This window comes from Myodes glareolus, chromosome 7 (assembly GCF_982192425.1).
Source record: "Myodes glareolus chromosome 7, mMyoGla1.1, whole genome shotgun sequence".
In the NCBI taxonomy this organism is placed as follows: Eukaryota; Metazoa; Chordata; class Mammalia; order Rodentia; family Cricetidae; genus Myodes; species Myodes glareolus.
The window spans coordinates 43,430,207-43,456,850 of record NC_142032.1 but is presented as its reverse complement, the minus strand read 5'-3'; the positions used below and the strand labels follow the sequence as shown (position 1 = coordinate 43,456,850).

The 26,644-nt window shown below is 38.2% G+C and overlaps 1 protein-coding gene across 2 annotated transcripts in view; it reads left to right on the top strand.

The window, feature by feature from the left end:
• Carnmt1 (carnosine N-methyltransferase 1) overlaps positions 1 to 23,050 on the top strand; it is a 31,881-nt gene extending 8,831 nt beyond the window's left edge. For both annotated transcript variants that reach the window (XM_048429776.3, XM_048429775.3), the window contains exons 4-8: positions 9,370 to 9,510; positions 10,579 to 10,757; positions 12,844 to 12,957; positions 19,572 to 19,675; positions 20,541 to 23,050. In XM_048429776.3, the coding sequence (XP_048285733.2) occupies positions 9,370 to 9,510; positions 10,579 to 10,757; positions 12,844 to 12,957; positions 19,572 to 19,675; positions 20,541 to 20,642 (640 nt within the window). In that variant the 3' untranslated portion in view covers positions 20,643 to 23,050. The remainder of the gene's footprint in view (positions 1 to 9,369; positions 9,511 to 10,578; positions 10,758 to 12,843; positions 12,958 to 19,571; positions 19,676 to 20,540) is intronic.
• Positions 23,051 to 26,644: the final 3,594 nt, after the last annotated feature.

Sequence of the window (26,644 nt, the reverse complement as noted above, 5' to 3'; positions counted from 1 at the left end):
TTCCAGCTGAACATTATCAGGCGGCTCACAATCACCGGGAATTTTAGCTCTAAGGGATCCGATGCCCTCTCTGGACCCTGTAGGCGTCGGCACTCATATATGCTTCTTACCACACTCAGACACATACAATGTGTACAATTTAAAGTAGACCATTTTTTAAAAAAATAATAAAATGAAATCTAACTTTCCCTCATGCTCCTAATGTGAATTTTGTCCTCAGACCCCCAGGATTCATTGGTCCCTGTGTTCAGCACTCCTGAGTTTGAGTGTATCCCTTGAGGGATGTTAGTGCCTGTGTCTCTCTCTCTTTCTTCTCGCTTTGAACTTTTAATTTTGAAATAGCTTCAAAATTATGGTTCATGAATTGTGTAACCACCCTCCACACTCTTTACCAAAGTTCATCAAGTTTTGGCATTTTACAGCATTGCTGTATCATTCCCACCTTCTCCTTCTCTCCATCTTCCAGCATGTGGATGGCGAAAAGCACACACTCAGAATGACTGCGAAGCCATTGGAGACTTGCGTTAGCATCTGCCGTGCTTTCTTCCTGCCTAGAAATTTCCAGCGTCAGTCTTCAGGGTCTCACTCTGTAGCCCTGGCTGACCTGGAGCACCCAGATCCATGCGCCTCTGCCTCCTGAGTCTGCATTGAAAGTGTGTGCCACCACCCAGGTGCACTTTATTCTTAAGTCTGTTCCCGTTCAGTTACCAGAGTCAGGAAATTGACCCTTGAACACAGTTATGGAACCTGATGGTATCTGCTTAGATTTCAGAATTGTCCTGGTAGTCTTGTACCATGTCCTGTCCGCTCTAGAATCCAGTCCTCTGGTGGTTCTTATGTGAGACCATCTCTTAGCCTTCAGAGTTTGTAGGCTGCCTTCTACCAAAGGAAGGCTCTTCTCTCTCCTTTATATATTTATTTTAGTGACTCATCATTTGTAGTCAGTGAACTATAATCTATTACCATTGTTTTAATTTTGTTGTTCAAATTCCTTTATTTTTTTATTTGTGAAAAAATATAAAATATTTCAGACTCATGTTGTAGTTTCCTGTGAGGTGTGGCTATTTCTCCAAAGATTTGAGTTTTTTGTAATTTGGCATGCTATCCAGATTCCCCAAAACAGATATGGGGTCTCTTTGTTGTTACTCAGATGTCATTTGCTTTTGGGCATTCTGCTGCACAGACACAAACACACATACCGATACTCAGTGCTGAATTCCTCTGTGGTACACATGGTCTCTCTCTTCAATTAGATGCTTTAACTTTATGCTTTTCTGAGGCAGGGTCTCACTGTAGCTCCTGAGCTCATGCTGGCCTTGAATTTATCCTCCTGTCCAGATCCACCTCCAGAGTGTAGGACTATGGGTGTGTGCTGCTACATCTCAGCTCAGTGTAGTTTACAGCGATTTTTTTCTTTTCATTTGTTTTTGTTGTTGTTTTTTTTTTTTTTAGTCACTACCCAATAACCCCAACATCTGTGTTGTTCGTGAGTTTCTTTTGAAAACTTCCTTTATTTTCTTGAGTTTTTTCATGAACAGTTTTGTTTTAGTGGGACATTTTACGTTAAAAAAAAGTGAAGATTAGCATAAAAAAATAAATGACGCTTTGCTTTTTCTGTCAGGACACTAGTATAGAGGGAAGGGTAAATAGTGTGTCTTAAATTTCTGAAATACTTGCAAGTATTTATTGCTTCAGACAGTCTCTTAAGAAATTTTTTTATAGGCTAGAGAGATGGCTCAGAAGTTAAGAGAACTGGCTGCTCTTACAGAGGTCCTGAGTTCAATTCCCAGCAACCACATGGTGGCTCACAGCCATCAGTAATGAGTTCTGGTTCCCTCTTCTGGTGTGCAGTCGTACATGCAGACAGAATACTGTATACATAATAAATAAATAAATCTTAAAAAAAATTTTTTTATAAACCTTGCATCAACAAATACAAGATTATTGCCTCTTTCTAGAGAATCAACTAGTTTATAAGGTTTTGGATATATTTCATCTTCTACTTCATACACATTAACTTCAGCATCTTACCGAGACAGGGTATTAGTTACTGGTCTCTACATAAAAACAATTACTACTTCAATAGTAAGTCAACTACTGTGTACACAGGAAACCATCGGCTTATTGAGATGTCATCTACAAAGGCTAGGAGCAAGATATTTTGTTGCTGAGTCAACTTTAACACAAAATGCTTGACTATCTTCCTTATTTAGATACCTCTCTCTACCTGTGTGTGTATTTTCATTACTGTTCTTTAAAATCGTCACAATTTGGGCTTTCTGGTTTTTTTTTCCTCCCAAAGTATTTTCTTTGATTTATTTTTTTTTAATTACCATACAACATAATGGGTTTCTTTATGCATTTTCAGGCATATATGTCAGATACAGCTCTTACTCATCCACTTCTCCATTGGCTCTTACTCATTCATTTCTCCATTATGTCATGTAGTTTATTTTCAGGAGAATAAACATCATAAAAGTCATGGTGTAAATGTTTGTGATCTTTTGACATTTTGGACTGTACTTTCTGAATAGGATCTAGCTTTCTTGTAGACTTTTTTTTGGGGGGAGGGAGGATTTCCATATGTAAGATATCATGCAAAAAGTCTTTATTTCTTCCTTTCCAATTTGAATACCTTTTATTCCTTGTTTTTGTTCTTAGGGAGAAAATTTTCTCTTTTCACCGTTATGTATAATACTAATTGTAGAGTTTTCGTAATTCTCTTTTTCTTGTTGAATAATTTCCATCTTTATTAGAAAGTGTGTTGAATATTAAATACCTTTTGATTCTATTGAGACAACTTTGCAGGTCTTCTCCACCCCCCCTCATTTTATTAAATTCTCATTTTCTTGTTTTAAACCACCTTTGCCTTCTTGGGATAAATCACATTTGGTTATGATAAATAATTTCCTAAGCATATTATTGGGTTAGATTTGCTAATATTTTGTTTGAGATTTCTACACTCATTTATTATAAGGGATAGTGGCCAACAGTTATGTTTTACTAGGAGTAAGCATTTACTTTCTACCCGTATGACCTTGAGACATTTGCAGCTTGTTTTTTATTCTCTGAAAGATAGGGAGCAATCTTCAGTAAGACTCATCTTGAAGACTTTACTTCCGTTCTTCAAGACTGCTCTGCTCAATCATCAATGCTACTACAAGTTATCTGCTCATGTGCTGCACATTGACCCTACCAATGAGTTCCATTCCTGCCTGAGATTCTTATCAGTGGCAGTTCATGGAGGGTTCCACAGCTAGTAGAACAGTGAACTAATCTCTTATGTTAATTTTTATAGTTTTTGTAATTGCTTTAAAGTTTATGAACCTTTATGGACATCATTGCTTCTATGGGGATAGTTTTTATTTTAAAGTTTCTAGTTTTTATTCTCTCTGAATGTCATCAGTACTTTGCTCACTAAAGTACTAGATAATGGCTTCTTTGAAGTCTACGTATCCCTGAAAATTCAAAGTATCTTTGTTTCTGAAAGTAGATTGTAAAGTAAGGCTCTTTAAAATTTGAGTGTACCAAAGCTTGAATGAATTTTAAAGGCTCAAAGATCAGCTGTTTATGTCAGCATAAATGACAACATATTTATAATTTTATTCATGCTCAGATTCTTAAATAATATATGCTGTTCTGTCTAATCAGCCTTTCAATACTAACTTATCTAAAAACCCGTGTCATTATTAAAGGTGGGGTAAGCTTGCACACTCACCACTGTTTTACGGTTACTTTCCTGCTGTTACAGTGTCGACAGTGTAAGCAGGTAAATGGATGAATGAACCCTAGGTGGTTCTAGTAAATTACTTAAAAAGTAAAAGACAAAGACATTTTTCAGTAGGTAAAAGTATTCAAAGCTGAGGTTAAGAAGGATGTGAATCTTTGAAACTGCTCTCCAGCCACCCACTTTTCTACAATGCTACAGACGTGGTGAGGATATGCATACACACACTCATAAACTTTAAATAGCATATATGGGTCAGGGGAGGGTATTTATTCCCTCCAGTTTTAGACTCGATGGGAAAATTGTGTATTTCCTTTCATATTATTTTGTCTTGTTTCACTTAGATTAGTTGCCTTATTGTATTGTAGAAAGTTAAATAGTGGGGCCACATATTAAAGTCATAGATTTCCCATAAAATGTAAACCCCATAGCCAGGTGTAGGTGTGGTGTCATGTTCCTGTGCCCCCATACAGCTGAGGTAGGATGGTGGTGAATTTGAGGCCAGCCTTCATTGCACAGCAAAACACTGTTTCAAAGAAGGAAAAGCACCTGGATAAGGCACATTAATTACAGCCGTTCAGAATCTGGGTTAGTTCTGGATAAAGTGTTGTCATCTGGATCTCAGATGGCACCACGGCAGGCATAGGAACTTGATGTCCTTATTTATATTTGAGCTGGATTTGACTCAGTTTCAACTGTCTTTCCCTACTGAGATTTCAGTGATGGCCATTCTGAGATGTGTATGAAAGATAGCATGTCTAACAGATATGCATAGAACTACCTGGACCTAATTATTACAATGTTTTATGTAAACATTTTATTTTCCTGTTTGTCCATGTTTGGGAATAATGTACTTGAGTTTTTTAAGTACAAAATTTGAAGGCACAGATCAAATTCTGCAAGGATCTGTGTGTTAATGAAGTACTTTCTACATTTTACCAAATGCCAGATCACTTGCCTCTGCTTTGGTTTTACCTAAAAGTGGTTTTCTATGCTGATATTGTAAACAGTTAACATTGAAGTTATCAGGCAGTACTATCTCTTTTTATTTTGTTTAAAATCCAAGTTTAGCTGGGCGTTTAATCCCAGCATTGGAGAGGCATAGGCAAGTGGATCTCTGTGAGTTTGAGGCCAGCCTGATCTACAGAGTGAGTTCTAGGACAGCCAAGGCTACACAGAGAAACCCTGTCTCAAAAAAACCCAAAACAAACAGAAAATCTGGGCTTATCTGAATGTGGTGGCTCGAACATCAGTAATCCTAGTATTCAGTAGGGAGAGGCAGGAGGAGCAACACAAGGGAAAGGCCACTGTGGTATAGCCTGTGTTAAACTAGCGAAGCTAAGTATTGAGACCATGTCTCAATCAAAAACATGAGCACAAGAATAGTGTAACACTAAGCATTTGGTGGAATAGTATGTATTGAAATTTTCATCCAAACAAGAAAACAATAAACACCACAAAACATATGTTCCTTTTTCCCAAGTGTCTGCTGCTTTGAGCTATAAAGTACATAAATGTGAAGGAAAGACATTTGGGCCTGTCTTAAAGGCTCAGAGTTTTTATCATAAGAACTGTTTTTTGTTATTGTTGTTTTAAGATCTTAATTGATGTGCCTATTTTAAGATAGTTTATGGTGATCTTTTTAATGAATATGTCAGTATTTACTGTACTCCAGAAGACGGTGGCGGGCGGACTTGGTGAAAATTTTGCTTTCTTATACTATTTAGGAAAATATTGTTTTAAAGGACCACTTTATATTTATATTAAAATAAGGATTTAAATTATTTTTATGAAGGGATTTATTAGCTTAAGGGAATCCATTTTAAAAGAGAAAATGGAGGAAATATAGAGTGCCAGGTACAATTATATAAAGAACATTTTCTCTCATTCTCAAAGCCTTCTTGACTGAAAACAGGTATGTGCTTTAGACTTCACTCAAATCAAATTTCAGATGTTCATAATTCTAGAATAATACCCCAGTGATAAAACTATCCAAGATTAGAAAAGAAAATGACATAAATTGGTATAAAAGAAATGACAATCTCACAAGAAAATTCAAATCTAAAAATCTATGTTAATAAACCATTTTTATGTAATTTATTAAAAAAATGAAAATTATGGAAAAGTGAAGCTGTGAAGAAACATTTTTCTTGTGAAAGAAAAAAATTAGTAAAAATTTTATGGAGGACAATTTGGTGGTGCTTATCATGTTTATTAAAAATCTTAGAGTTCAATTTTGTTGAATTTGATTTACAGATATACTTCTGTATGTGGAAACTATTCTAATAATAATATCAACTATTAAAAGTAATGTAGTTTCCTGTAATTTATTTATTTTTGTTTTTTCCAGACAGGATTTCTTTGTGTAGCCCTGTCTGTCCTTGTCCTGGTATAGTGTTTTAATAGTTTATTTATATAGGCCACCATTCAGAATGTATGTAAATATGCAGGCTCTAAATATAAGGTCCGTATGTAATTTTAAATGCTTTGAAGTAAAGTAGTGGAAACATTTTTTCCAGAATATTTCTACCACCAGGGGTCAGCCAAGTGTCATTCTGCTGATACCACAAAACAAAGAACAGTGTGTTAGAGTTTGCTAATTTGTAAAGGAGAAATAGTACAGTTAAATAAAGCTCTTTTATTTATTGTTGGTATATAACCCAGTCTGCTTGTGTGTTAGTTTTGTCCTAGTAGGTCCTCCTCTTCTTCACGCCTGTCCTGAATGAACTGCTGAGGTTCCCCTCATGTGTCAGGAGTCGCATTTAGAGTAGATGCACCTTACTAACTTGGTCAGCTTGCTGCTTTTTTGCTGAGAATCTCAAGCAGGCAGCATTTGATTATTTAGACACATTTTATATATCTATCTCTTCCTGGTTTTTCAAGTTTTAAAACCTCTATATCTGTTTTTTAAGTTTGTTTCTCCTCTCCATGAAAACAAGGAATGCTTGAGACTTCTTAAAGATTCCTATCATTATGTATACCTTTGGGGGAAACATCTAGCTAATATTACACATTTAGGAAAACCTTCTTGTCATCTGTTCTTGATCAATCATATTTTTATTCTGCTGAATTCATTCTAAGGCCCTTTGAAAACACCTTTTTGTCATAATATGATAGTTTGAAGATCTGCAACAGTGTTTGCTAGCTTGTGAGGCAGGATCTTGATATATTCTGTATTTTGTGTATTAGTGCCTTTTAATAGCAATATACACACTTAAAATGATTCCTTTTGGCACAAAGTTCATGGTTCTGTGGTGCAGGAGAATTGTCTGTATTCTGTCAATCATGTATTTTAATAAAACGCTGATTGGCCAGGTAGAAAGTATAGGCAGGTCAACCAGACAGGAAGTAGAGGCGGGGCAATGAGAACAGGATAAGCTAGGGGGGAGGAAGCTCCCTTTGCCATTCCTGCCCAGACCACTGAAGAAGCAACATGTGAGCTGACAGCTGAAAAAGGCACCAAGCCATATGGCTAACATAGATCAGAATAATGGGTTAAGATAAGTCATAAGAACTAATAAGTAGCCTGACCTAATGGGCCAATCAGCTTTATAACTTATAGAGATCTCTATGTGATTGATTTTCTCTGGGACTTGCCAACTGTGGGGTACCGGGCGGGAACAGATACCCCAACAAGCCGACCCTCATGTTACAGTTCTGGTTAGGGAAATTTTGATAAAAAGCAATAATAAAGCTAATCTTCCATAAGTTACTAAATTATTCTTGTTGAATTTTGTTTTGTTTCTTTAAAGACACGTTTTTCGTTGTGTAGACCTGACTGGCTTGGAACTCATTACGTAGCCAAGAATGGCCTCGAATTCACAATGATCTGCCTGCTTCTTTCTCCTGAGTTCTGGAATTGAAGGTGTGTGCCCATTCCTGACAGATGTATATTTCAAACATGTGTTCCATAAATGGATATATAAAATGAAATTACCTCGGGCTAATACTTTGGGACTACATTGTAGACTGAATTTTCAAGTTCCCGTAAATTGTTTGTGTATGTGTACATGCGTGTTTGTGTACACGTGCATGTGGGTGGAGGCCAGAGGTAACATTGATGTCTTTCTCGGTTGTTCTTCATCTTATTTTTTTAGATAGGATCTCTCACTGAACCTGAGCTCATTGATTCATCTAGAAAGCCCTGGGGATTCTCTTGTCTCTGTCTTCCTGGTGCCGGGACTATGAGGTTTTTGGAGATGCAGTTCAAGTTCGCAGGCTTGCACGGCCAGCACTTTACTGACTGAGCCATTTCCCTGGCCCCCAGTTCCTGTTTTTTTGTTGTTTTAAAATGGAATATGCAAAGATTGCCTTATAGAACACAATGCTAATAAAAAGGCCCTGTTGATCTCTGAGAGTGCACACCTCAGAGAACAGGTGGTAAGATTTGAATGGTTTGAAATAGAATTGAAAGAACCAAATTTTGGAAGTGTAATAGTTAAATTCCTTTTTTATAGACAATACCAACTGGTTACACACATTTTCCTTTGGCTTCCTATACAAGTGTCATTTTCTTCTCATTAAAAGAAAAGTTGTGTGTGTGACTACATGTATTCTTGTGTACACCAATGCACCTGTGGAGATCAGGGGATAGCGCAAAAGAGTTGGTCCTCTCCTTCTACTGTGTTGTTCCTAGGGATTGAACTTGAATTGTCAGTCTTTGTCCACTGAGACTTTTATCCACTGAGCCATCTTGATAACCCTAGAATTTGATTTGCTAGGGTTCCCAAGAAAAGTTCCCTGCTCCCTACCTTTTTTTCCTCTAAAGCTTATTGCAGTGTGCAGGTAAACTAGCAGACCTCGGAGAGAAGGAGCATGTATGTGACGGCAGTGCGATGGAGTAAATAGGGTCTCTGGGCTGTTGCGGGGTATTTGTCGTGAGTGCTTGCCCCGATGTCCTTATCAGGAGCTGTGGCAGGAAGGCCATGAGTTTGAGACCAATCTGGGGCTACTTAATGAAATCCTTGTGAGAAAAAGGCAGTTGCCCATTTTCTCCGAGAGAATATCCATCCCTCTGCTTCTTGCTTCTGGGGGAAGCGGTAAGGGCAGCTACTTTGGAGTTAACAATGAGGGCCAGGCTAGTCTCAAACTCAGTGGCAATCCTTCGAGCCTCCCAACTCTGGAATTACAGGTATGAGCTACTGTGCCCAGAACTTCTACCCTTTCCTTTTTGTACCTGAGGTCTATCAAATCTTAGACTTTATACATTAAAATGTAAATATAGTTAATTTATTTGTTTCTGTAAATCATTGTATTGTATGAACTTTAAAGTGTTCTCCGCCTCATGATGAAGTAATTGTTCAAATGTCCCATATGTAATTCTGGGATCACTTTGGGATGATTTATCTTCCCCAAAATAAGAATGGCTATAAATCTTTAGATACAATGTGATTCAGTTTTTCTCCTGAGAAGTATTGGGGGAGGTCAGATAAAATTCTCACATGATAATGCAATGATTCCTTCTATATCTTACTTTTATTGACATTTAGAAATACTTCAGTTTTAAGAAGTCTAGACTCTGAGTAAGGTTATTCTTATTGAATAATTCAGTAAATTTTTAGTTGTTAATATGGATTTTGTCTTTTTTTTCTAATTTTTTTCCTCTTTGAGGGGCAGGATATAATTGCCTTGTTTCATTGCAGGGATCCTTCTAAAGTAAATATTCTGGTACCTGGTGCTGGACTAGGAAGATTGGCCTGGGAAATAGCTATGCTAGGTTATGCTTGTCAAGGAAATGAATGGAGTTTTTTTATGCTCTTTTCTTCCAACTTTGTACTCAACAGGTATTTAATTTACTTTTTGCTGGAAATAGTAACTTCTCAAAATTAAATTGCTTTACCAATTTTTGAACAATTTTGAATTAGAAGAAAAGTATATAGTACTTGATTGATTTAGATCATATTTACAGTAAATTCATAATGTTTATACCAATTGCCACTGTAGCCAGTGTTAATTAGCTAGCAGTGTTGACACAGGGCAAGCAACAGCTATTTAGAAAGTAATTTGGCAGTCCATGAAATTAAAACAGTTTCTCTGTAGACTCTTTAGTGTTAATTATGATATAGAAAAGGGGTTTTTCCTCATTTTTTTTTAAAGGTCTTTTTACCTTTGTTTCTTGGTGAAGAGTTTATGGTAGCAATTGTAGCTGTTTTCCTTAACTGACTTTTCACTAAGTGGCCATACGTGCTTACTTGACTCATCTAGAATGAGGTCTGAGAACTGCTGTGTCCTCTACCAGAAGGTAGTAGACAAGAGTGACTATTGTAAGTCAGCAGGTGCAGCGCGTTAAAGACAGCTAGTCCCTGGCTCAGTAGCACACTACAGTGACATACTCGGTTCCTCAGTGTAGTTCTGTGTTGTTACTGGTGAGATGGGGGAAAAGGTTATATACAGAATGGTAAAAAATGGGTAACAAGACGAGCTTTCTTGCTTTTACTCAAGGTTTAGGTTCAGGAATACATTTTTGCTGGATGTGGTAGCACAGGCCTCTAATCTCAGCTTTTGTGGGGTGGAAACAGGAGGATCAAGAATTCAATGCCATTCTTAGTTACACAGTGAGTTCAAGGCCAGGCTGGGCTACTTAAGACCCGTCTCAAAAACCAACAAAATTTTAACAATTTTTTAAAAATTCGAATGAATAGCACATGTGAATCTCTAAGTTTCTTTCTTTTAATCCATGGTTGGTCATTTACATGTATACACACCTTCAATACCAGTGTAGTATAGATTGGCACTTTTCTAGTCTAATTAGTTTCATGCGAAGATCTTCAATAGATATTTTAATGCTTAAAGTAGATTCTTTTTTGGTAAAATGTGTAGTTAACATTGAACCTTATGTTCATATTTTACAGATGTTCTGAAATTAACAAATATAAACTTTATCCCTGGATCCATCAGTTTAGCAATAATCGGAGATCAGCTGATCAAATTCGACCCATTTTTTTCCCTGATGTTGACCCCCACAGTCTTCCTTCAGGTTCTAACTTTTCAATGACAGCAGGAGACTTTCAGGAGATTTATTCAGAATGCAGTAAGTTCAAAGCAAGTATTTAAAGTTCTTATCTGTTATTCTAAATAGTGACCCAGTGTTAAAACCATTTGTTTTGATGCCAGGATATAAGGTGTGCAATGTCAGCGACATTTTCAAAGTCATGTAAAAGGCAGTGACAGGAAATGTAAGGAAATATATGTACATTCAAAAGATGTTGAGTTGGGGCTGGAGTGATGGCTCAGGGGTAGGAGCACTGCCTGTTTTTCCAAAGGTCCTGAGTTCAATTCCCAGCAACCATATAGTGGCTCACTATAAGTAATGAGATCTGGTGTCCTCTTCTGGTCTGTAGACACATATGCAGGCAGAACACTATATATAATAAATAAATCTTAAAAATAAAAAGAAATGTTGACTCTGTTAATAAAAGAGTTCAAATGTATAGTGATTGCAGTAAGATGGAAATAAATAGTGGGAATGGAGCTTTCTAATGAGGCTGTGACTTGATTGATGGACAGAGATGAGTAGTTAAGAGAGTAAAGTCATCGGGGACTGCAGCAGGATTAGATTGGCAAGGAAAGAAATTTTATGGGTGATATGTCTTAAAAAGTAGGTTAGCTTCAGTTGTAGAAGGCTTGTATCAGGTTGGAAGTTAGATTCCAGTCTGGCAAATTAGTAAAGACATTGGAGGGAGGCAGGCATGGAAAGGGAAAGAGTATGAACTGGCAGTAGCAGGAAAAAGGGAAACAGAATTCTGAGCAGTAGCTAGAGTATCCTTTCAACAAGTATCTATTTGCCACGTGTTAAATGCCAAGTACATTCGAGACATCGAAAACATAACAGCAGGACAGAGTTCTTAGCCACAAGGGACTTATAACTGGAAGGAACAGAGAGGCCATAACATACAGTATTGTATGTAAGAAAATAAGGCACAGTACTAAGCCTAACAATAGAAACTAAGAAGGCGGTTGTCACTTACATGTTTAGGGATGGCAAGGGGCTTAGGAAAGAGTGCTTGGCTGAGTTCAGCAGGGGCTGTGGTGAAGTGAGTAGTGGGGATGAGGGAGATAGTAGGGCACAGGATTGGTTAGGCTAACTTAAAGCAAGAAGTTTGAATTTTACTCTGAGAGGGTCAGGAAGCCCCCAAAATATGGCTCGAAGCAGGGAGTAGCAACACAGAAAGATTTTATATATCTAATTTTCTAAGATAGGAAATAAGCGCCTAAATTCTGAGACTAGGACAAACTGCATTCTGAAGATAGAACGGAACAATTAAGAGAGGTTAAGCTGTTGAGTAAATGTTAAGGAGCAAGATCTTAGAATAGTGAAATAGTGGAAAGCATTGCAATGCCATAAGGAGTCATTTTCCTCTGACTGGAAGAGGACACAGATGATCTCTTTTGGACTGGGCACTTTTACAACATCAGGATTAGAATAGATAGTACATCTTGAATCTGGTCCCTACCTCTGCCTGGAACAGCGTACAAGAGCTGAACAGTTTTCTAGTTGAGGGCCCACCTTTTCTGTGCCTTTCCCAGCCAACTTCTCCCTGATGATTATCAGGTCATGCTAGGTATTCGGGTATTTTGATGTCATCATTTCTCAAACTGGCAAGAAAGGCCAACTTCTAAAACCTGCCAGAATCAGTAATTAACATTAGTTTAAATCAGAACTCAAAAATCAAGATGATTATTATTTTGTTTATGCGGATTTTAGATGAGAGCTAGGGTAGGCCATCACAGAGCACCTTCCAAGCTCAAGACCCTAGGTTTAGTTACAAGCATCACAGAAGAAGCATAGTAAAACTAAAGGCTACAGTTGAGTGTAGATGATGAGCAACTCTTTCAGTGTCACTTGGTAGTATGTGTTGATGTGTTAATAACAAGTGATTTCCAGATTGACTACTGTATCTACTACACTATAATCATCCTGATTATATATATATATATATACATATATATATATATATATATATATTTGCATCCTGATTATAGTGTTGATCAGAATAGTATAGTGTCTGTATCCCTTCAGGTAAATGAAATATTAGTACTCTGCAAGAGTTAGTTGGCAAGTATGGGGGAAAAGAAAAAAAAATAACAGATGCAATGGTCTGATTTCTGTTGATTAGATACCTGGGACTGTATTGCCACCTGTTTCTTCATAGACACAGCTCACAATGTAATTGATTATATTGATACGATATGGAGAATACTGAAACCAGGTGGAATTTGGATAAACCTCGGTAAGTGCTTTAATGTTCATTAATATTTTACACATCAGTCTGAGGATTAGAGTTTTTCCCCATTTGGTAGTGGCACAGTACCAGATACTTGTGAACATTGTAATTATGTTGTATTATCTGTTAGGACCACGTCCAAGTGGGTAATTACCTCCTGAAAGCAGTGGCAATCCAAGCATTGGGATGATCCTCTTAGATCATCAGCACATACTAAGTTCAGTCTGCTGCTTCATCTCGGTCCCTTGTAATCTTCCCCCACTCCATGCAGGTGGTGGCGTTTCATTCCGTTAAGAGGAGGGTGCTTTCAGAGACTGAAGCAGCAAGCATGAATTTGCACCAGATCCTCTGCATATATGTTACAGATTGATGTTCTTGTGAGACTCCTAACAGTGGGAGTGTGTTTATCTCAGACTCTTGTCTGCTCTTGCGACTCTTTTCTCCTATTGGGTTGTTTTGTGCAACCTCCATATGAGGGCTTTCGCCTTGTCTTATTGTATCTTATTTAGTCCTGTCTGGCTGTCGTGTCTTGCGGACCTTCTCTTCTGAAGAGGAAATGGAGGGAGAGTGGATCTAGGGGACCCAGGAGGTGTGGGGGAGCTAGGGGGAGTGGAGGAGGGAAAATTGGTTGGGATGTATTGTATGAGCAAAGGATCTATTGTCAAAAAAAAAAAAAGTTCACACAAAAAACAGAGGGAATGTTTTTATTGTTTTTAAATTTTAAAGGAAGGACTTTACCTCCATCATGAAATTCTCCTCTCAGTAGATGAAATAGTTTTTCTAACTATCATGAGTTTAAGAAGCAATAGAGATACAATTTCATACATGCAAAAATACCTTGTACTTTGAGCCTATTGCTTGATACTAAAATATAATTATGAGTATGCTTTGTTCCTTTATCAAGAATTAAAAGGTAATTGCCTATTTTCTCCTCTTAAAGTTACATTTAAGTTTGCATGTCTTCCTTAAGTGTGATGTGTGCCCTATGTTCAGAGTTAACCACGCTTAGAATATGAGACTTTCATGATGATTCTACCACAGCAAAGGGCATACATAAAGACCTAGTTTATTGCTGAGGTCCTGACAATTGTATTGTGTATTGTTTTATTTTTACTAGAAATTTTTTCATCAGGACCAAGACTAGAAGTAGTAAATCTTCCCACTTTCTCTTCAAAATTTTGTAAGATTAGCTGAGAACAGCTGTAAAATGCAGTCATCATAAGAATCAAATATCTCACCGGGCGGTGGTGTGCACCTCTAATCCCAGCACTCGGGAGGCAGAGACAGGTCGATCTCTGTGAGCTCAAGGCCAGCCTGGTCTACAAGAGTTAAGTTCTAGGACAGACCCCAAAGCTACAGAAAAACCCTGTTCTCGATCCCCCTCCCCCCAAAAAAGGGAATCATATCTTAAACCTTAGAATTTTAAAAATAAATGCTTTGGGAAAGTTGGCCCAAGGAATGACTTAAGGATACTGCTGAGAACCTGTGTGTTGTGATTTAGGTGCTGTTATAAATACTTTAAATTCATAGCAGCCCTATCCTGTTTTATAGTCCTAGAGGATTAAAGTAGAACATTGTATACCTGGACAGGTTCTCTTTCCACTGAGCTCCGTCCTCAGCCTCTCAGAGCAGCCCTAATGAAAAGGCGCTATTTACTAACAGTGGAAGAAAATGAGACCTGGTTCAGTAACTAGCAGAAAGGTCCCGGGCTTACTTGTGGCAAGAGGCAGGCTCATAGCCTGACACTGCCAGTTTGTACTTAGTGTTAACATGATCCTATATATACATAATTGAAGGTTTGCTTCCTAGTTACTGAGCTGTGATACAGTTTGTTGTCCTACTGAGATACTTGATTTAACTGATACAAGCAACTTTGTGTATGAACACTTCTTTTATTAATATTTTATTAATGTTACATAACAAGTGCCTGACATATTTAACAAAGTTGGCCCTTCTAAACACGGGGGTTGTTCTCTAAAAGTAGTTATGCTGCAGTATGTCTTATGTGTCGTGGACAGCAGAAGTCATGGAGCAGGTACTTACAAGAGGACAGAAGACTTTCTAGGCATCTAGACACAAGGTTTCAAAACAATCTGAGGTATTATAATAATTAAACACCTACTTTATCTTAATACTTCATAAATAGAATATTTTGCATGCTTAAATTAAAGAATATTACAAATAATAATCAGGGCTGGAAAACTGGCTCTGTAGTTTGGTGTGCATACTTTTCTTCAGAGGACCAGAGTTGATTGCCCAGCACTCACATCAGGTGCTCAGCTAGACCTCAAGTGAGCTCCAAAGGTCCTGGCCTCCAGGCTCCGGCACTCATGCTCACGTATGCACACATATACATATAATTAAAAGCAAAATCTTTAAAAATAAAGAATCTAGTTTTCCGTAAATATTGGTGTATTATGGATATTGTTAATGTTCTTTACTTTCCATACCACGTGCTGGCTCTTTACTTCATTCTTGCCACCCGGTTGCATAGTTTCCCCTATTGGTTTTAATTCTCTGTCAGTATTTTTGATTCAAATAATGCTCTTGTGTTCCAAGCCAGTTTTGTCTTTCATGGATTAAAAAAAGTCTAGATGTCTCAAGATGATTCTGGTGCCTCCCTGCTATTTTTCTATTTTCTGATCTGTTTAAACTACCTCAGCAAACATTGCAAGAATGTGTTTGATCTTTTGATTAGGTTGGGCTACTAAAACAATGCCTAACAGATTGGATAAACAGCAGGCATTTATTTTGTCTTAGTTTTGGAGATGGGATTCCAAGGATAAGGTGCCAGCCCAGTTGATGTCCGGAGAAGGCTGTCTTGTGTTGCAGTTACAGATTGCACATAGCTGCTGTCTCAGTTAGGATTACTACTGCTGTGATGAAACACTATGACCGATAGCAAATAGACAAAAAAAAAAAAAGGTTTATTTAGCTTTACATTTCTACATTGCTTTTCATCATTGGAGGAAGTCAGGACAGGAACTCAAGCAGGGCAGGAACCTGGAGGCTGATGCAGAGGTCATGGAGGGGTGCTGCTTACTGGCTTGCTCCTTATAAGTTGCTCAGTCTGCTTCCTTAAAGAACTCAGGACCACCAGCTCAGGGGTGGCACCACCCACCATGGGCTGTCCCCTCCCCCATCAATCATTAATTAAGAAAATGCCTTACAGCAGTGGTTCTCAACCATCCTAATGATGCTAACCCATATATGTAATACTTCATCCTGTACATCAAGGAAAGCCTGCAAGGAGATTCAGTATATTTTCTATTGAGAATCAGTGAATGGAGTAGAGATGGCTTTATTTTCTTTTGGTGCTATTTCATGTTACTTTAACTTTCTATTATGAACTTACTCTATATATTTTATGATCAAGGAAAATACATCTTAGTTCTTTCTCAATATGAAGAGAGATAATAACTGAAAAATTAGCTGGAACTGCTGTTTAGGTTTCTGTAAGTCCAGTCTCCCCCTTTTCACAATATCATGTGAACAGAACCAGAGAGTGTAGTGCTTTATGTATCCGGCTTCCATTGTCTGGCATGATGCTTTTGAGACTCACTTGGTCGCTATGTAACCCATGTGTTGTTCCCTTTTATTTTTGAGTGATACATCATTGGATGGATGGTTGACATTTTGTTTATCAGTTCTCAGTGGATGGACATTTGATTTATTGCCAGACTGCTGGTTAGGAATAAAGTTGCTATTGACACTTGGCACAAAATCTTAAGTGTGGCTGTAAGATTTCATTTCTCTTGGGTTAACACCTAGTAAAGAAATTTCTTAGTTATATATGATGAGTGGGTAGCAAATTTTGCAAGAAACTACTGACCTGTTTTCCAGAGTAACAGTACCATGGCTTCTCACCCCATAAGGTTTTGAGACAGTACTCCTCATGCAATTGTGAGTGAAAATCTATACAGATCTCTCTGAACTTGAAAGTCTAAATTGCTCTAAAATGTTGATATGCCAAGTGACAGAGTTCATACATGATCTCATCTGACAGATGACAGGCAACATTTTTGTACACGAAAACTACTGTGCAAAATTAGTTTTAGAGTTCAGAGTTAGAACTCATTGGTTAGAACCTTCCTATAAGCAAAGCCCTTTAGTCTAGGACTGCCAGACAAACTATCAGGCTACGTGATTAAGTATGTATGAAACTAGTTTTGTGGTTAGACTCAGTCCCTGCCTCTACCTCCTTTTGTATATGTAAATATTCTAAAATCTCAAACACCTGTACTCAAGCACTTCAGCTAAGAGACCTTCCTTCTGTAACTCCTTTGGCAGTTTGAATCACGTCAGCAAACGTAGTTGTTGACTCAAGAAATGTCTTTGTGTAAGGGAAGATCTGAAATATGTGGAGATGTCTGTCACAGCACAGTTAATAACAAAAGACTACAGAAAGTATTCACATCACAGTCACTGTCCTTTATTGTTAGTGTTACAAACACTTAAAGTTATACAATCAACGTGCAGTAGTTAGTCATTTTGGTAGACTTAAGAGAAATGTAAAGACTTCTTTGGGCTGGTGAGATGATTATGTGGATGGGAGTGCTTGCTATGCATCCACATACAAAGGCAGGTATGTAGCCTGGAGTCATAGCTTAGAGGTTACTAGCACTTGCTACTCTTCCAGTGGACCAGAGTACTGTTCCCAGACTGATGTTTCATGACTCACATCAACCTGTATGTAACTCAAGCACGGAGTGAATCTGATGCCTTCTTCAGGCCTCTGCAGGTTATCTGTATGAATGTGGCATATACTCAACACAGACACATCTACATAAATAAAATAAAAATAAATCTTATAAAATGAAGTGCCAGATGTTGCCATGAGCATGCCTGAAACCTCAGCACCGTTGGAGATACTGATAAGAGGATCACTGAGGCTTGCTGGCCACCACCATACATGGTCCTGGGTTCAGTGAGAGAGCGTGTCTCAAAGAAATAGGGTGGGGAATGATAGAGAAGGATAGCCAGTGTCATCCTCTGACCTTTGTGTGCACACATATGCATATACACCACATTCATCTTTATATATTGCTTGATGCGTAGTCTGCAAACTAGAGAATGCTGATACTTACCTGAAGGTAGTGTGAGATAGAACACTGCAGTAAAAGAGTTTTTTAAAAATATTTATTATGTAAATAATATTCTGTCTGTGTATATGCCTGCAGGCCAGAAGAGGGCACCAGATGATTGTGAGCCACCATGTGGTTGCTGGGAATTGAACTCAGGACCTTTGGAAGAGCAGGCAATGCTCTTAACCTCTGAGCCATATCTCCAGCCCCAGTAAAAGAGTTTTAAAAATGTACTATGAAGGACTTATTCTAGCTTACAGATTATAGTCAACCGTACAGGGAATCAAGGCAGGAGCAGAAACAACAGGAATTCTTCCTGGGTTACTCTCTCTGGCATAGTCTACTTTTCTTATACATCCTGGCCCACCTCTCTAAGGATGGCGCTGCCCACTGTGGACTGTCCACATCAGTAGCAACATGTGGCTTACTGGGTGAGTGTATACCTACAAAACTGTATTTTCAGATTCTCTTAAAACAGTAGAGCAAGGAGGTTATTGAGATGTTTCAGTGGTTAAGAGAACTTACTGCTCTTGCAGAGAGCCCAGGTTTAGTCCCAGAACCCACATGGTGGTTTCTCACAACCTTTTGTAACTCTGGTAACCAGGAAGTCCTTTTGCATCTTCTGACCTCCATGTGGTATATACACATACTTGCAGGCAAAACATTCATGCACATAAAATAAACATTTTTTTTAAAAAAGTGAAACAGGAGCAGACGTAAAGTAAGCTTTGAAGACTATAAAGATTGCTGTGAGGCTCTGCATCTGTAAAAAGGCTGTGATACAGTTTAGGACTGATCAGATGGCCAGAAATTGTCTCAGTAAGAGTAAGTAGGCTTTTAAAGAAGAGCTACTGTTATTTTGTCCCAAGTGTGCTAACATATAAATTATATTCATGATCATTTATTCTAGTGATTTTAGGTAGGGTAAAAGTAGAAGAGGGGCAGCAGGACTAAATTCCTAGCATTTAGAGGCTGAGGCAAAAGGATCTGGTGTTCAAGGCCTCCTGGGCTACTTTGAAAAAGCCTACCTCCAAACTAAAGGAGATGAAAATGCCCACAGGATGACAGGATGGCAAAGCCTCTTAAGAGCAGAAACTGTCTCACTTGTTACTTTTTTCTCCCTTACTTTTCTCTCGCTTCCCTTTCCTTTTCCCTTCCCCCTTCCCTTTCCTTTCCCCTCCCCTCCCCTCCTCTTCCCTTCCCTTTTTTCCTTTCTTTTCCTTTTTCCTTTCCTTCAATCTTAGTATGTTGTCTGAGGAGTGTAAATGGAGCTAACTTGTATGTAGGATTTATGATTTACTCAAAGGTAAAGACAAGACTGAGTAATCTGAGAATACAATTGTGATATGATGTTTCCCTCGCTGAAACTGATGGGTTCGTGTTTCAGAAGTTTTTATAATTGTCCTCAGCAAATGTAGTGGATCTTTCATTTTTACCTTATTTCCTACTCAACTATTACATCAGGAATTCAGTGTACAAAGCTATTAGTGTGTGCTTATGTTCATGTAACTCATTCATAGTTTCTTCAAACCATAGGTCCTCTACTGTACCATTTTGAAAATCTGGCAAATGAACTTTCTATAGAATTGAGCTATGAGGATATCAAAAACGTCGTTCTGCAGTATGGATTCCAGCTGGAGGTAAGAATGGAAAGACATTGCCAATGTTAAACTTGAAAAGCCTTTAAACAGGAATATAGGTATTATAGCAGTTACTAACTTTACTTTTTCTCATCCAGATAGAAAAGGTATTATTACATAGCTCTCTTAATTGTAAAGATTTGGGACAATATGTATATAAAGGGAAAACTGTAATTCCTGATGAAGTAGACCTTCAATAATGGTAGCTGATAATGGCCTGGCTAATCTTTCACTGACAGGCTCTGGAGAAGGCAGATATCAATGAAACAGTTCTTTCTATCTTATTTTATTCTGCCTGGCCTTTCTTCTCTCAGCCACCCCATATTAAATAAAACTTTATGGTACTTTGGCTATTGAGTTGGTTTTTTTACTTATTTAGGACTATTACACTCATTTACAAAGTAATGGGTTTATTCTTAATAAAGAGAAACAGTGCATATATGCACTTTGTAGTTGACTGCCTGAATTTGAAACCATTTTTAACCACCTATTAGTGGTGTGATGATGAATTTACATGACCTGTTACTTTGTGTGTGGGATTATGAATGCTACCAGTCTTATGGGGAGGGGGTTGGTATTGTTTTTGTTTTGTTTTGTTTCTTTTGGTTTTTCGAGACAGGGTTTCTCTGTAGCTTCGGTGCCTGTCCTGGACCTAACTCTTGTAGACCAGGCTGGCCTCGAACTCACAAAGATCTGCCTGCCTCTACCTCCCGAGTGCTGGGATTAAAGGTGTGTGCCACCACCGCCCGGCGGGGGGGGGGGGGGTATTGTTTAAATATAGCTATGATAGTGCCTATAACTATTAACTTCTTGTTTTTGTTAATTGTGTTGCAATCACGATCTTAGGATTTTTGCTTTTTTACAGGTGGAAGAGGAATCTGTATTGTCAACATATACTGTGAATGATCTCTCTATGATGAAATACTACTATGAATGTGTTTTGTTTGTGGTCCGGAAGCCACAGTAATGGTCCTAAGTGGTACTACCCAGAAAAAGGTTTAATATGAACAAATGCTGAAATAAACAGCTCACAGTCAGCTATCAGTGACAACAGGACACAACCTCAAATCAGTGGTGCCTTCTTATTCCTAACAAAATTTAGAAATAGTGTCTATTTTCTTAATAATATCTATTGCTTTTTTTCAGAAATATACTATACCATGCAAATTTATATTGCACAGAAAAAAAATGGAGAAAATATTTCCTGTGCCAGATATATAATGGAAGAAATATCTTCAAGTACTTTTCTTTGAAACCCAGAATCGTCCTTCTTTAAAGAAAACAAAAACAAAAAGAAACCAAACTCCAGTCTTTCTGAAGCTGTTGCAAGTCTGCCCTATTAATGACTGATAGTGCTGAAGTCCACATTGAGCTCCTTTTGGGCTTTACATTGCCTGTGTTACTTTTAGAAGAGGCTAAGGATGCTGTTATACTCAGCATCTGGAATTGGAACTTTCTTCTCATTGAATCTAAGTAACTCATAAAGAATATTGAAACTATTCTTTTATCATTCATTTTTTTTTCTTCTTAGTCCAGCTGAATTTAGAGAGGCATCAAATATGTCTTATATGAAATGCTAATTCGGTTGTATCACAGGTAAAAATTCAATGAAATGCATCAACAGAGAAATTTAGTCTTTGTCCATGCTAAACTGAATCTTCTATTAACTCCCGGAAAATCCCATTGAAGTGTATAAGATATAAACATTTGGAGGCACAAAATTTTTTAAGCAGTGTTTGCCCATCTGAAACATAACTTCAAATCAATGATGAGTTATAAAGTTTGTCAGTGTAATGTTTACAATGATGTCTTTTAAGTATGTGGCTTATGAAAGCAAGCACTTTTTTAAGTTAAAATATATTTTAGTAAAAACTGTCATGATAGAATTAATGTGAGAAGTTTTGAGTATGAAATTCAGGGATAAGTTAATGCCCATGGTCTGTCTTCAGTATCCTAGGCAGCAACCATTCATGGAATTTCAGATTAATAACAGTTTTGTCTCCTGGTAGAGTTGGAATTTAAACAGTGTGTGTGCTGCTTTAATTTTCTACCTCTAGGGAGACCTGTTTGGGAGGGAATTTCCTTGCTGCTGTTAATTTTGACATTTGTTACTCTGTTTCCATTAGCTAGGAGAGTAAAGATGACTGATGTTTTTACTTCTACATGAAAAGAAAAGTTCTTGCTGAATATTTCACAGATGCTTGTGACCTCTGTGGCCTTCGGATTAGATAGATTTAGTATGTGCTGTGGCATAACTGTCATGTTGCCATGCTTTCATACAAATCTTCAGGCCTTTGTGTTGCTATGGGATCTACTGTCCTTCTAGTTGGGGGTTCTACACAGTGTAGGAATTGCCATCTGTCCTCCCCTTAGGAAGTCCATGGCACCATGGAGTGCATTTTACTTACGCTATGTAAATCATACTCCACTTACCTTTGAAAATTATTTCTTGTTCTTCCAGTGCTCAGTACTTCATCATGTTCATTTGGTGGAAATTCTCACTTCTTACTATTGGCAAGGATGAAAAGTCTCCCAGAATTATTTTTTTTAAGGAAAAAAAATTTAAAGTGTTTTAAAAGGCGTTCACTGAACACAAGGCATGCATGTTTTTGTTTTTGTTCAGTTGTTACTTAGGAATGCTCTTTATGAATTTTGTAGTATTTCTCGTAGCCTGCTTGTTGTCTTTCTTACAAATGTAAGAACAAACTGACACCAGTGGGTTGGTTTTGTTACCTAAAGGTTTTTTCCCTGCCATGTTTTACTCTGAATAATACCACTTACATTTCTAAATTATATATTTTACTTATCTCTGAAGTCAGTTAATCCTTTTATTTTTAGTTTTTTTCCTTATATCATGAATATTTTTAAAAATATTCCTTATAAGTTTGCATTACCCTTATCTGGCTTTTGAAGTTAATATATTCTAAATTTGAAAATAAGGTATAAATCAATAATAGAAGAGTCACTGGAGGACTTTAGTTTTGTATTTTTATATTTAGGTTGAGCTGCTTAACCGTATAAGCCTTGAAGTTTTAAATTTTTTTTCCTAAATTTGCTCATACACAAATTTTTTCATCATAAGGTGATCATGTGCTTGCTGTTTTTAAATTTTGACTTTTTGATGTGATGCAAATTTAGGTTCTGATCAGTGAGCAAGATAGGGCATATAAAATATACAGGGAAGCTGCAGAAATCACAGTATGAAATGATCAAGTTTGAGAACTGTAAAGTATATGGTATTTATATGTAATTCACATTCTAAATGTTGCCAGAAAGTTGAATTGGAAATTTCATGTCTGCATGAAATTTCCTATATTTTTAATGTGTACATGAACTTAATTTTTCTTAAATATTAAAGTCTGCCAATTGCTATAACAGTTTTTGTTGGTGTTTCCCTCTCTGTAATGATGGCCATAATGGGAGTATTATTTAATTAATCATATTCTTTTCACCTCTTGGTTATCCTAATTTTTGTATGCTTTTAGAAAGTTAGTAATAATGTATATTTGACCTTTGAGTTTGCCCAGGTGGACAGTATTTATTTTCACTTTGTTTCATTCATGCTCACTATAATGGACTTGGAATCCCCCACGGAAGATTAGTCTTGACAGAGGCTAATCACCAAAACAAGTACCAGGATGAGCATTTTTATTTTCTGGGTTCATTTCCCTGAATTCTTCTCTAATGACTGGGGTTTGGGGTAGTCTCGGAGGCCTTTGGGAGAGGCCTGCATGGTGCTCAACAGAAGCCCGCTGGAGAGGGCTTCACACTTTGTGACTGGGCATTTTCTCCACTCCTAGTCTCTTCTCTCTTCTGTAGTATATGACAACATGTCTTTCAAGTAAAAAAGATAGCAGGTTTGCTGTTTTGTCTCAGTTTCTCTCTGAGCTCACTTGGCTGTTTTTTCTGTGGTAATGAAGCAGAACTTGAGGATTAGGATCAAAATGCAGTGAAGCAGTTGGGAAGCAGAGGATGCCTGATGTGGAAGGGCCAGGGCTAAAAACAGTTCCAGAGGCATGCCTGTAGAGGAAGATCCACCTTCCGGTATTCCATCCATGGATGATGTCATCAAAGAAATAGTTCGTCCATTCATGAGGTCAGAGCCTTCACTGCTAAGCAATCATTGGGGATCAAGTTTTTAATGTATATACACTGGGGGACCTTTTATACTCTGTCCCTACTGCATTGCAGAAGTCTTTTCAGGGTTCCCTGAGTGGTGAAGACCTGTTAATGTGCCCGACCTTGGTGCACTGTTTCAGGAGGGTGGAAAGAGGCAAAGGAGTCCCTTTTTTGATTTCGTCTTTGTATTAGTCAAGGTTCCCTAGAGTCACAGAATTTATGGAATGAATACACACACACACTCACCCCTGAGGCTGGGTGTCTCAGCTGGTCTTCTGTATGCTGGAATCCCGAGTAGGCTCCAGTGCCAGTGAAGGAATGGATATGCTCTTAAGGCGAGGGCAATCAAGCAAAGGGAGAAGGAACAAACCATACTTCTTCCATGTCTTAGGCTTCCAGCAGAAGGTGTGGCCCAGATTAAAGATGTGCCTTCCCACCTCAGAATCTGAATTAAAGGTGTGTGTCATCCTGCCTCAAAATCTGGATCACAGGTGTGCCCCCATTTCTGGGTTGTAGTTGATTCCAGATAGTCAGGCTGACAATCAAGAACAGCCATCAAAGTCTCTTACTCTATTTCAGCATGTAATTGAAACCTTGACTGTTACTGTCAAGATTTTGCTGTGCAAAAACATTGACCAAAAGCAACTTCGGAAGGAAAGGGTTTATTTCATCTTACAGAGTTCCACACCACACTAGATCACTGACGGAAGTCAGAAGAGGAACTCACACAGGGCAGGAACCTGGTGGCAAGAACTGTTGCAGAGGCCACGGAGGACTGATGCTTACTTGACTTGCTCCTTTGGCTTTTTGTTTAAATCTGCTGCTCTAACACTGGCAAGTTCACCTCTGGCTCTAGTTGATCCTCCAGGACCTTCTGTCCACACACATGCCAGCCTGCTTCACATTCGGTCAAACTGTGAATACGTAACAGCCTTTCAGAGCAAGAATATCTATAGGAATACATATCCAGCAAATAAAGTTCACGAGTGACCAATCAAAAATTGTCACACAGGGTTGGAGAAAAGGCTCAGAGCACATAGGTCTCTTAGAGAGGGAGGACTCATGTTCAATTCCAAGCACCTGTGTTAGACTCTGTAACTCTAGATCCAGGGGATCTGAGAGCACTTGTGGGCACACAGGTGCACATATTCACATACATACCCATGTATACACAGAATTAAAAGTAAATCCTTAATTACTGTGTGGCTCAGAAAGCAGGAAATAGAGAAAGGTGAGTGAAATGATACGGCCCCCAAACTAACATGGATTATAAAATTAGCAGAGAGCAGTTAAGACTGCCGTCATATATGTTCAGACATTATTAGACTCATGGGAAGAATAAAAATGACCCAACTTGAATTTGTAAAGGTGAAAAGTAGATATTATGGGATGGAAAATAGGCTGGCCCTAGTGGCAGCTTTGAAAACAATCTGTCTGGAACCATAGCACTGTGGAGAGAAGGCTGCCGTGGCTTCTTTGCTCAGGTAGGCACGCTTAGGTTATGTTCGGACTTGGGGACATTTCACACTTGCTGTGACTTCTGCCAAGGATCACTCCACTGTATATGACTTTCCGTCCACTCTTCGAGGTCTTTACTAGACAGTCAGCATAAAGAGTTCCTTTCCCCCACTAACTCCTTTTCTCTGCCTTTTGAAAATAAAGGCACATTTATTAGATATCCTGTCTGTCTCCCTCAATTCAACGAGAGTTGAAGGAAGTTATTTAACTTGGTCCTTAGCAGATACTCAGAGTGGTTATGAGGGCTTATGGCTATACTTCTGTGCCTGAGTGGTAAATGGTAGTGCATGGCAAACAGTGGAATACAGTCGTCACTATGCCCACAAATACTAGCCATCTGCTATATGGCACACATTGAAGTGACTGATGTAGAGAAGCTATATCCGTGAAGTCTCATGAACATAACTGCCTAAAACATGAGCTGAACAAGACCACCAATAGAAATGCTAACCTGGAAGGGCAGCTCGCAAGGCCTCAACCCTAGTTAACAAACAAACCTTCAAAAAATTACAGGGAACCAAGGGATGCTGAGAGTGGGAAAACGGTCTTTCCCAGGGAAGAGCAATCTGCTCAGTCTGTTATTTGTATATATATTTAGGAATACTCAGACATAAAACAGCCATGAATTTGAAAGAGTAGGGGGAAGGAGGACAGAAAAAGGGAGGAAATGTAATTTTAAAGTCTAAAAACATAATTCTTTGAAAGAGCCCTAATTACTGAAAACTCATTTCTAGTGTGGGAGACGAGAATAAAAAGTGACAGCTGTACTTTCCTTTATGGTGACCAGAGTTGGGCACACTGAGAAACTGACCAGTGCTCAGGGGAGGATTATCTATCAATTAGAAACATTTTAAAAATTGAGATCTGTTCAAGGTCTGCAAAACAACAACAACAAAAAAGTCAACCACTTAAAACTACTTTGTAAGGTTCCCACCAGTCTGATGATCAGAATAAAGCAGTGTAAAGGCTCCTGCTTGTGGCTCCAACCCTGGGGAAGGCAAAGGTAGAAGCTGCCTGAATCCAGGAGTGGGAGGACAGTCTGCATGAAAGAGTAAAACTCTCAAGACAGTAATTTTGTTTTTGTTTTTCAAGACAGGGTTTCTCTCTAGCTTTGGAACGTGTCCTGGAACTAGCTCTTAAAGATCACGCTGACCTCGAACTCTCAGAGATCCACCTGCCTCTGCCTCCTAAATGTTGGGATTAAAGAAAGCTATGTGCTACCACCACCCGGCTCAAAACAGTAAATTCTTAAAAATATATTACTTTATCAGGAAAACCAGGGGGTGGGTGAATTAAAAACCAACTTCTGGTACATTACTGATAGCATTTGAT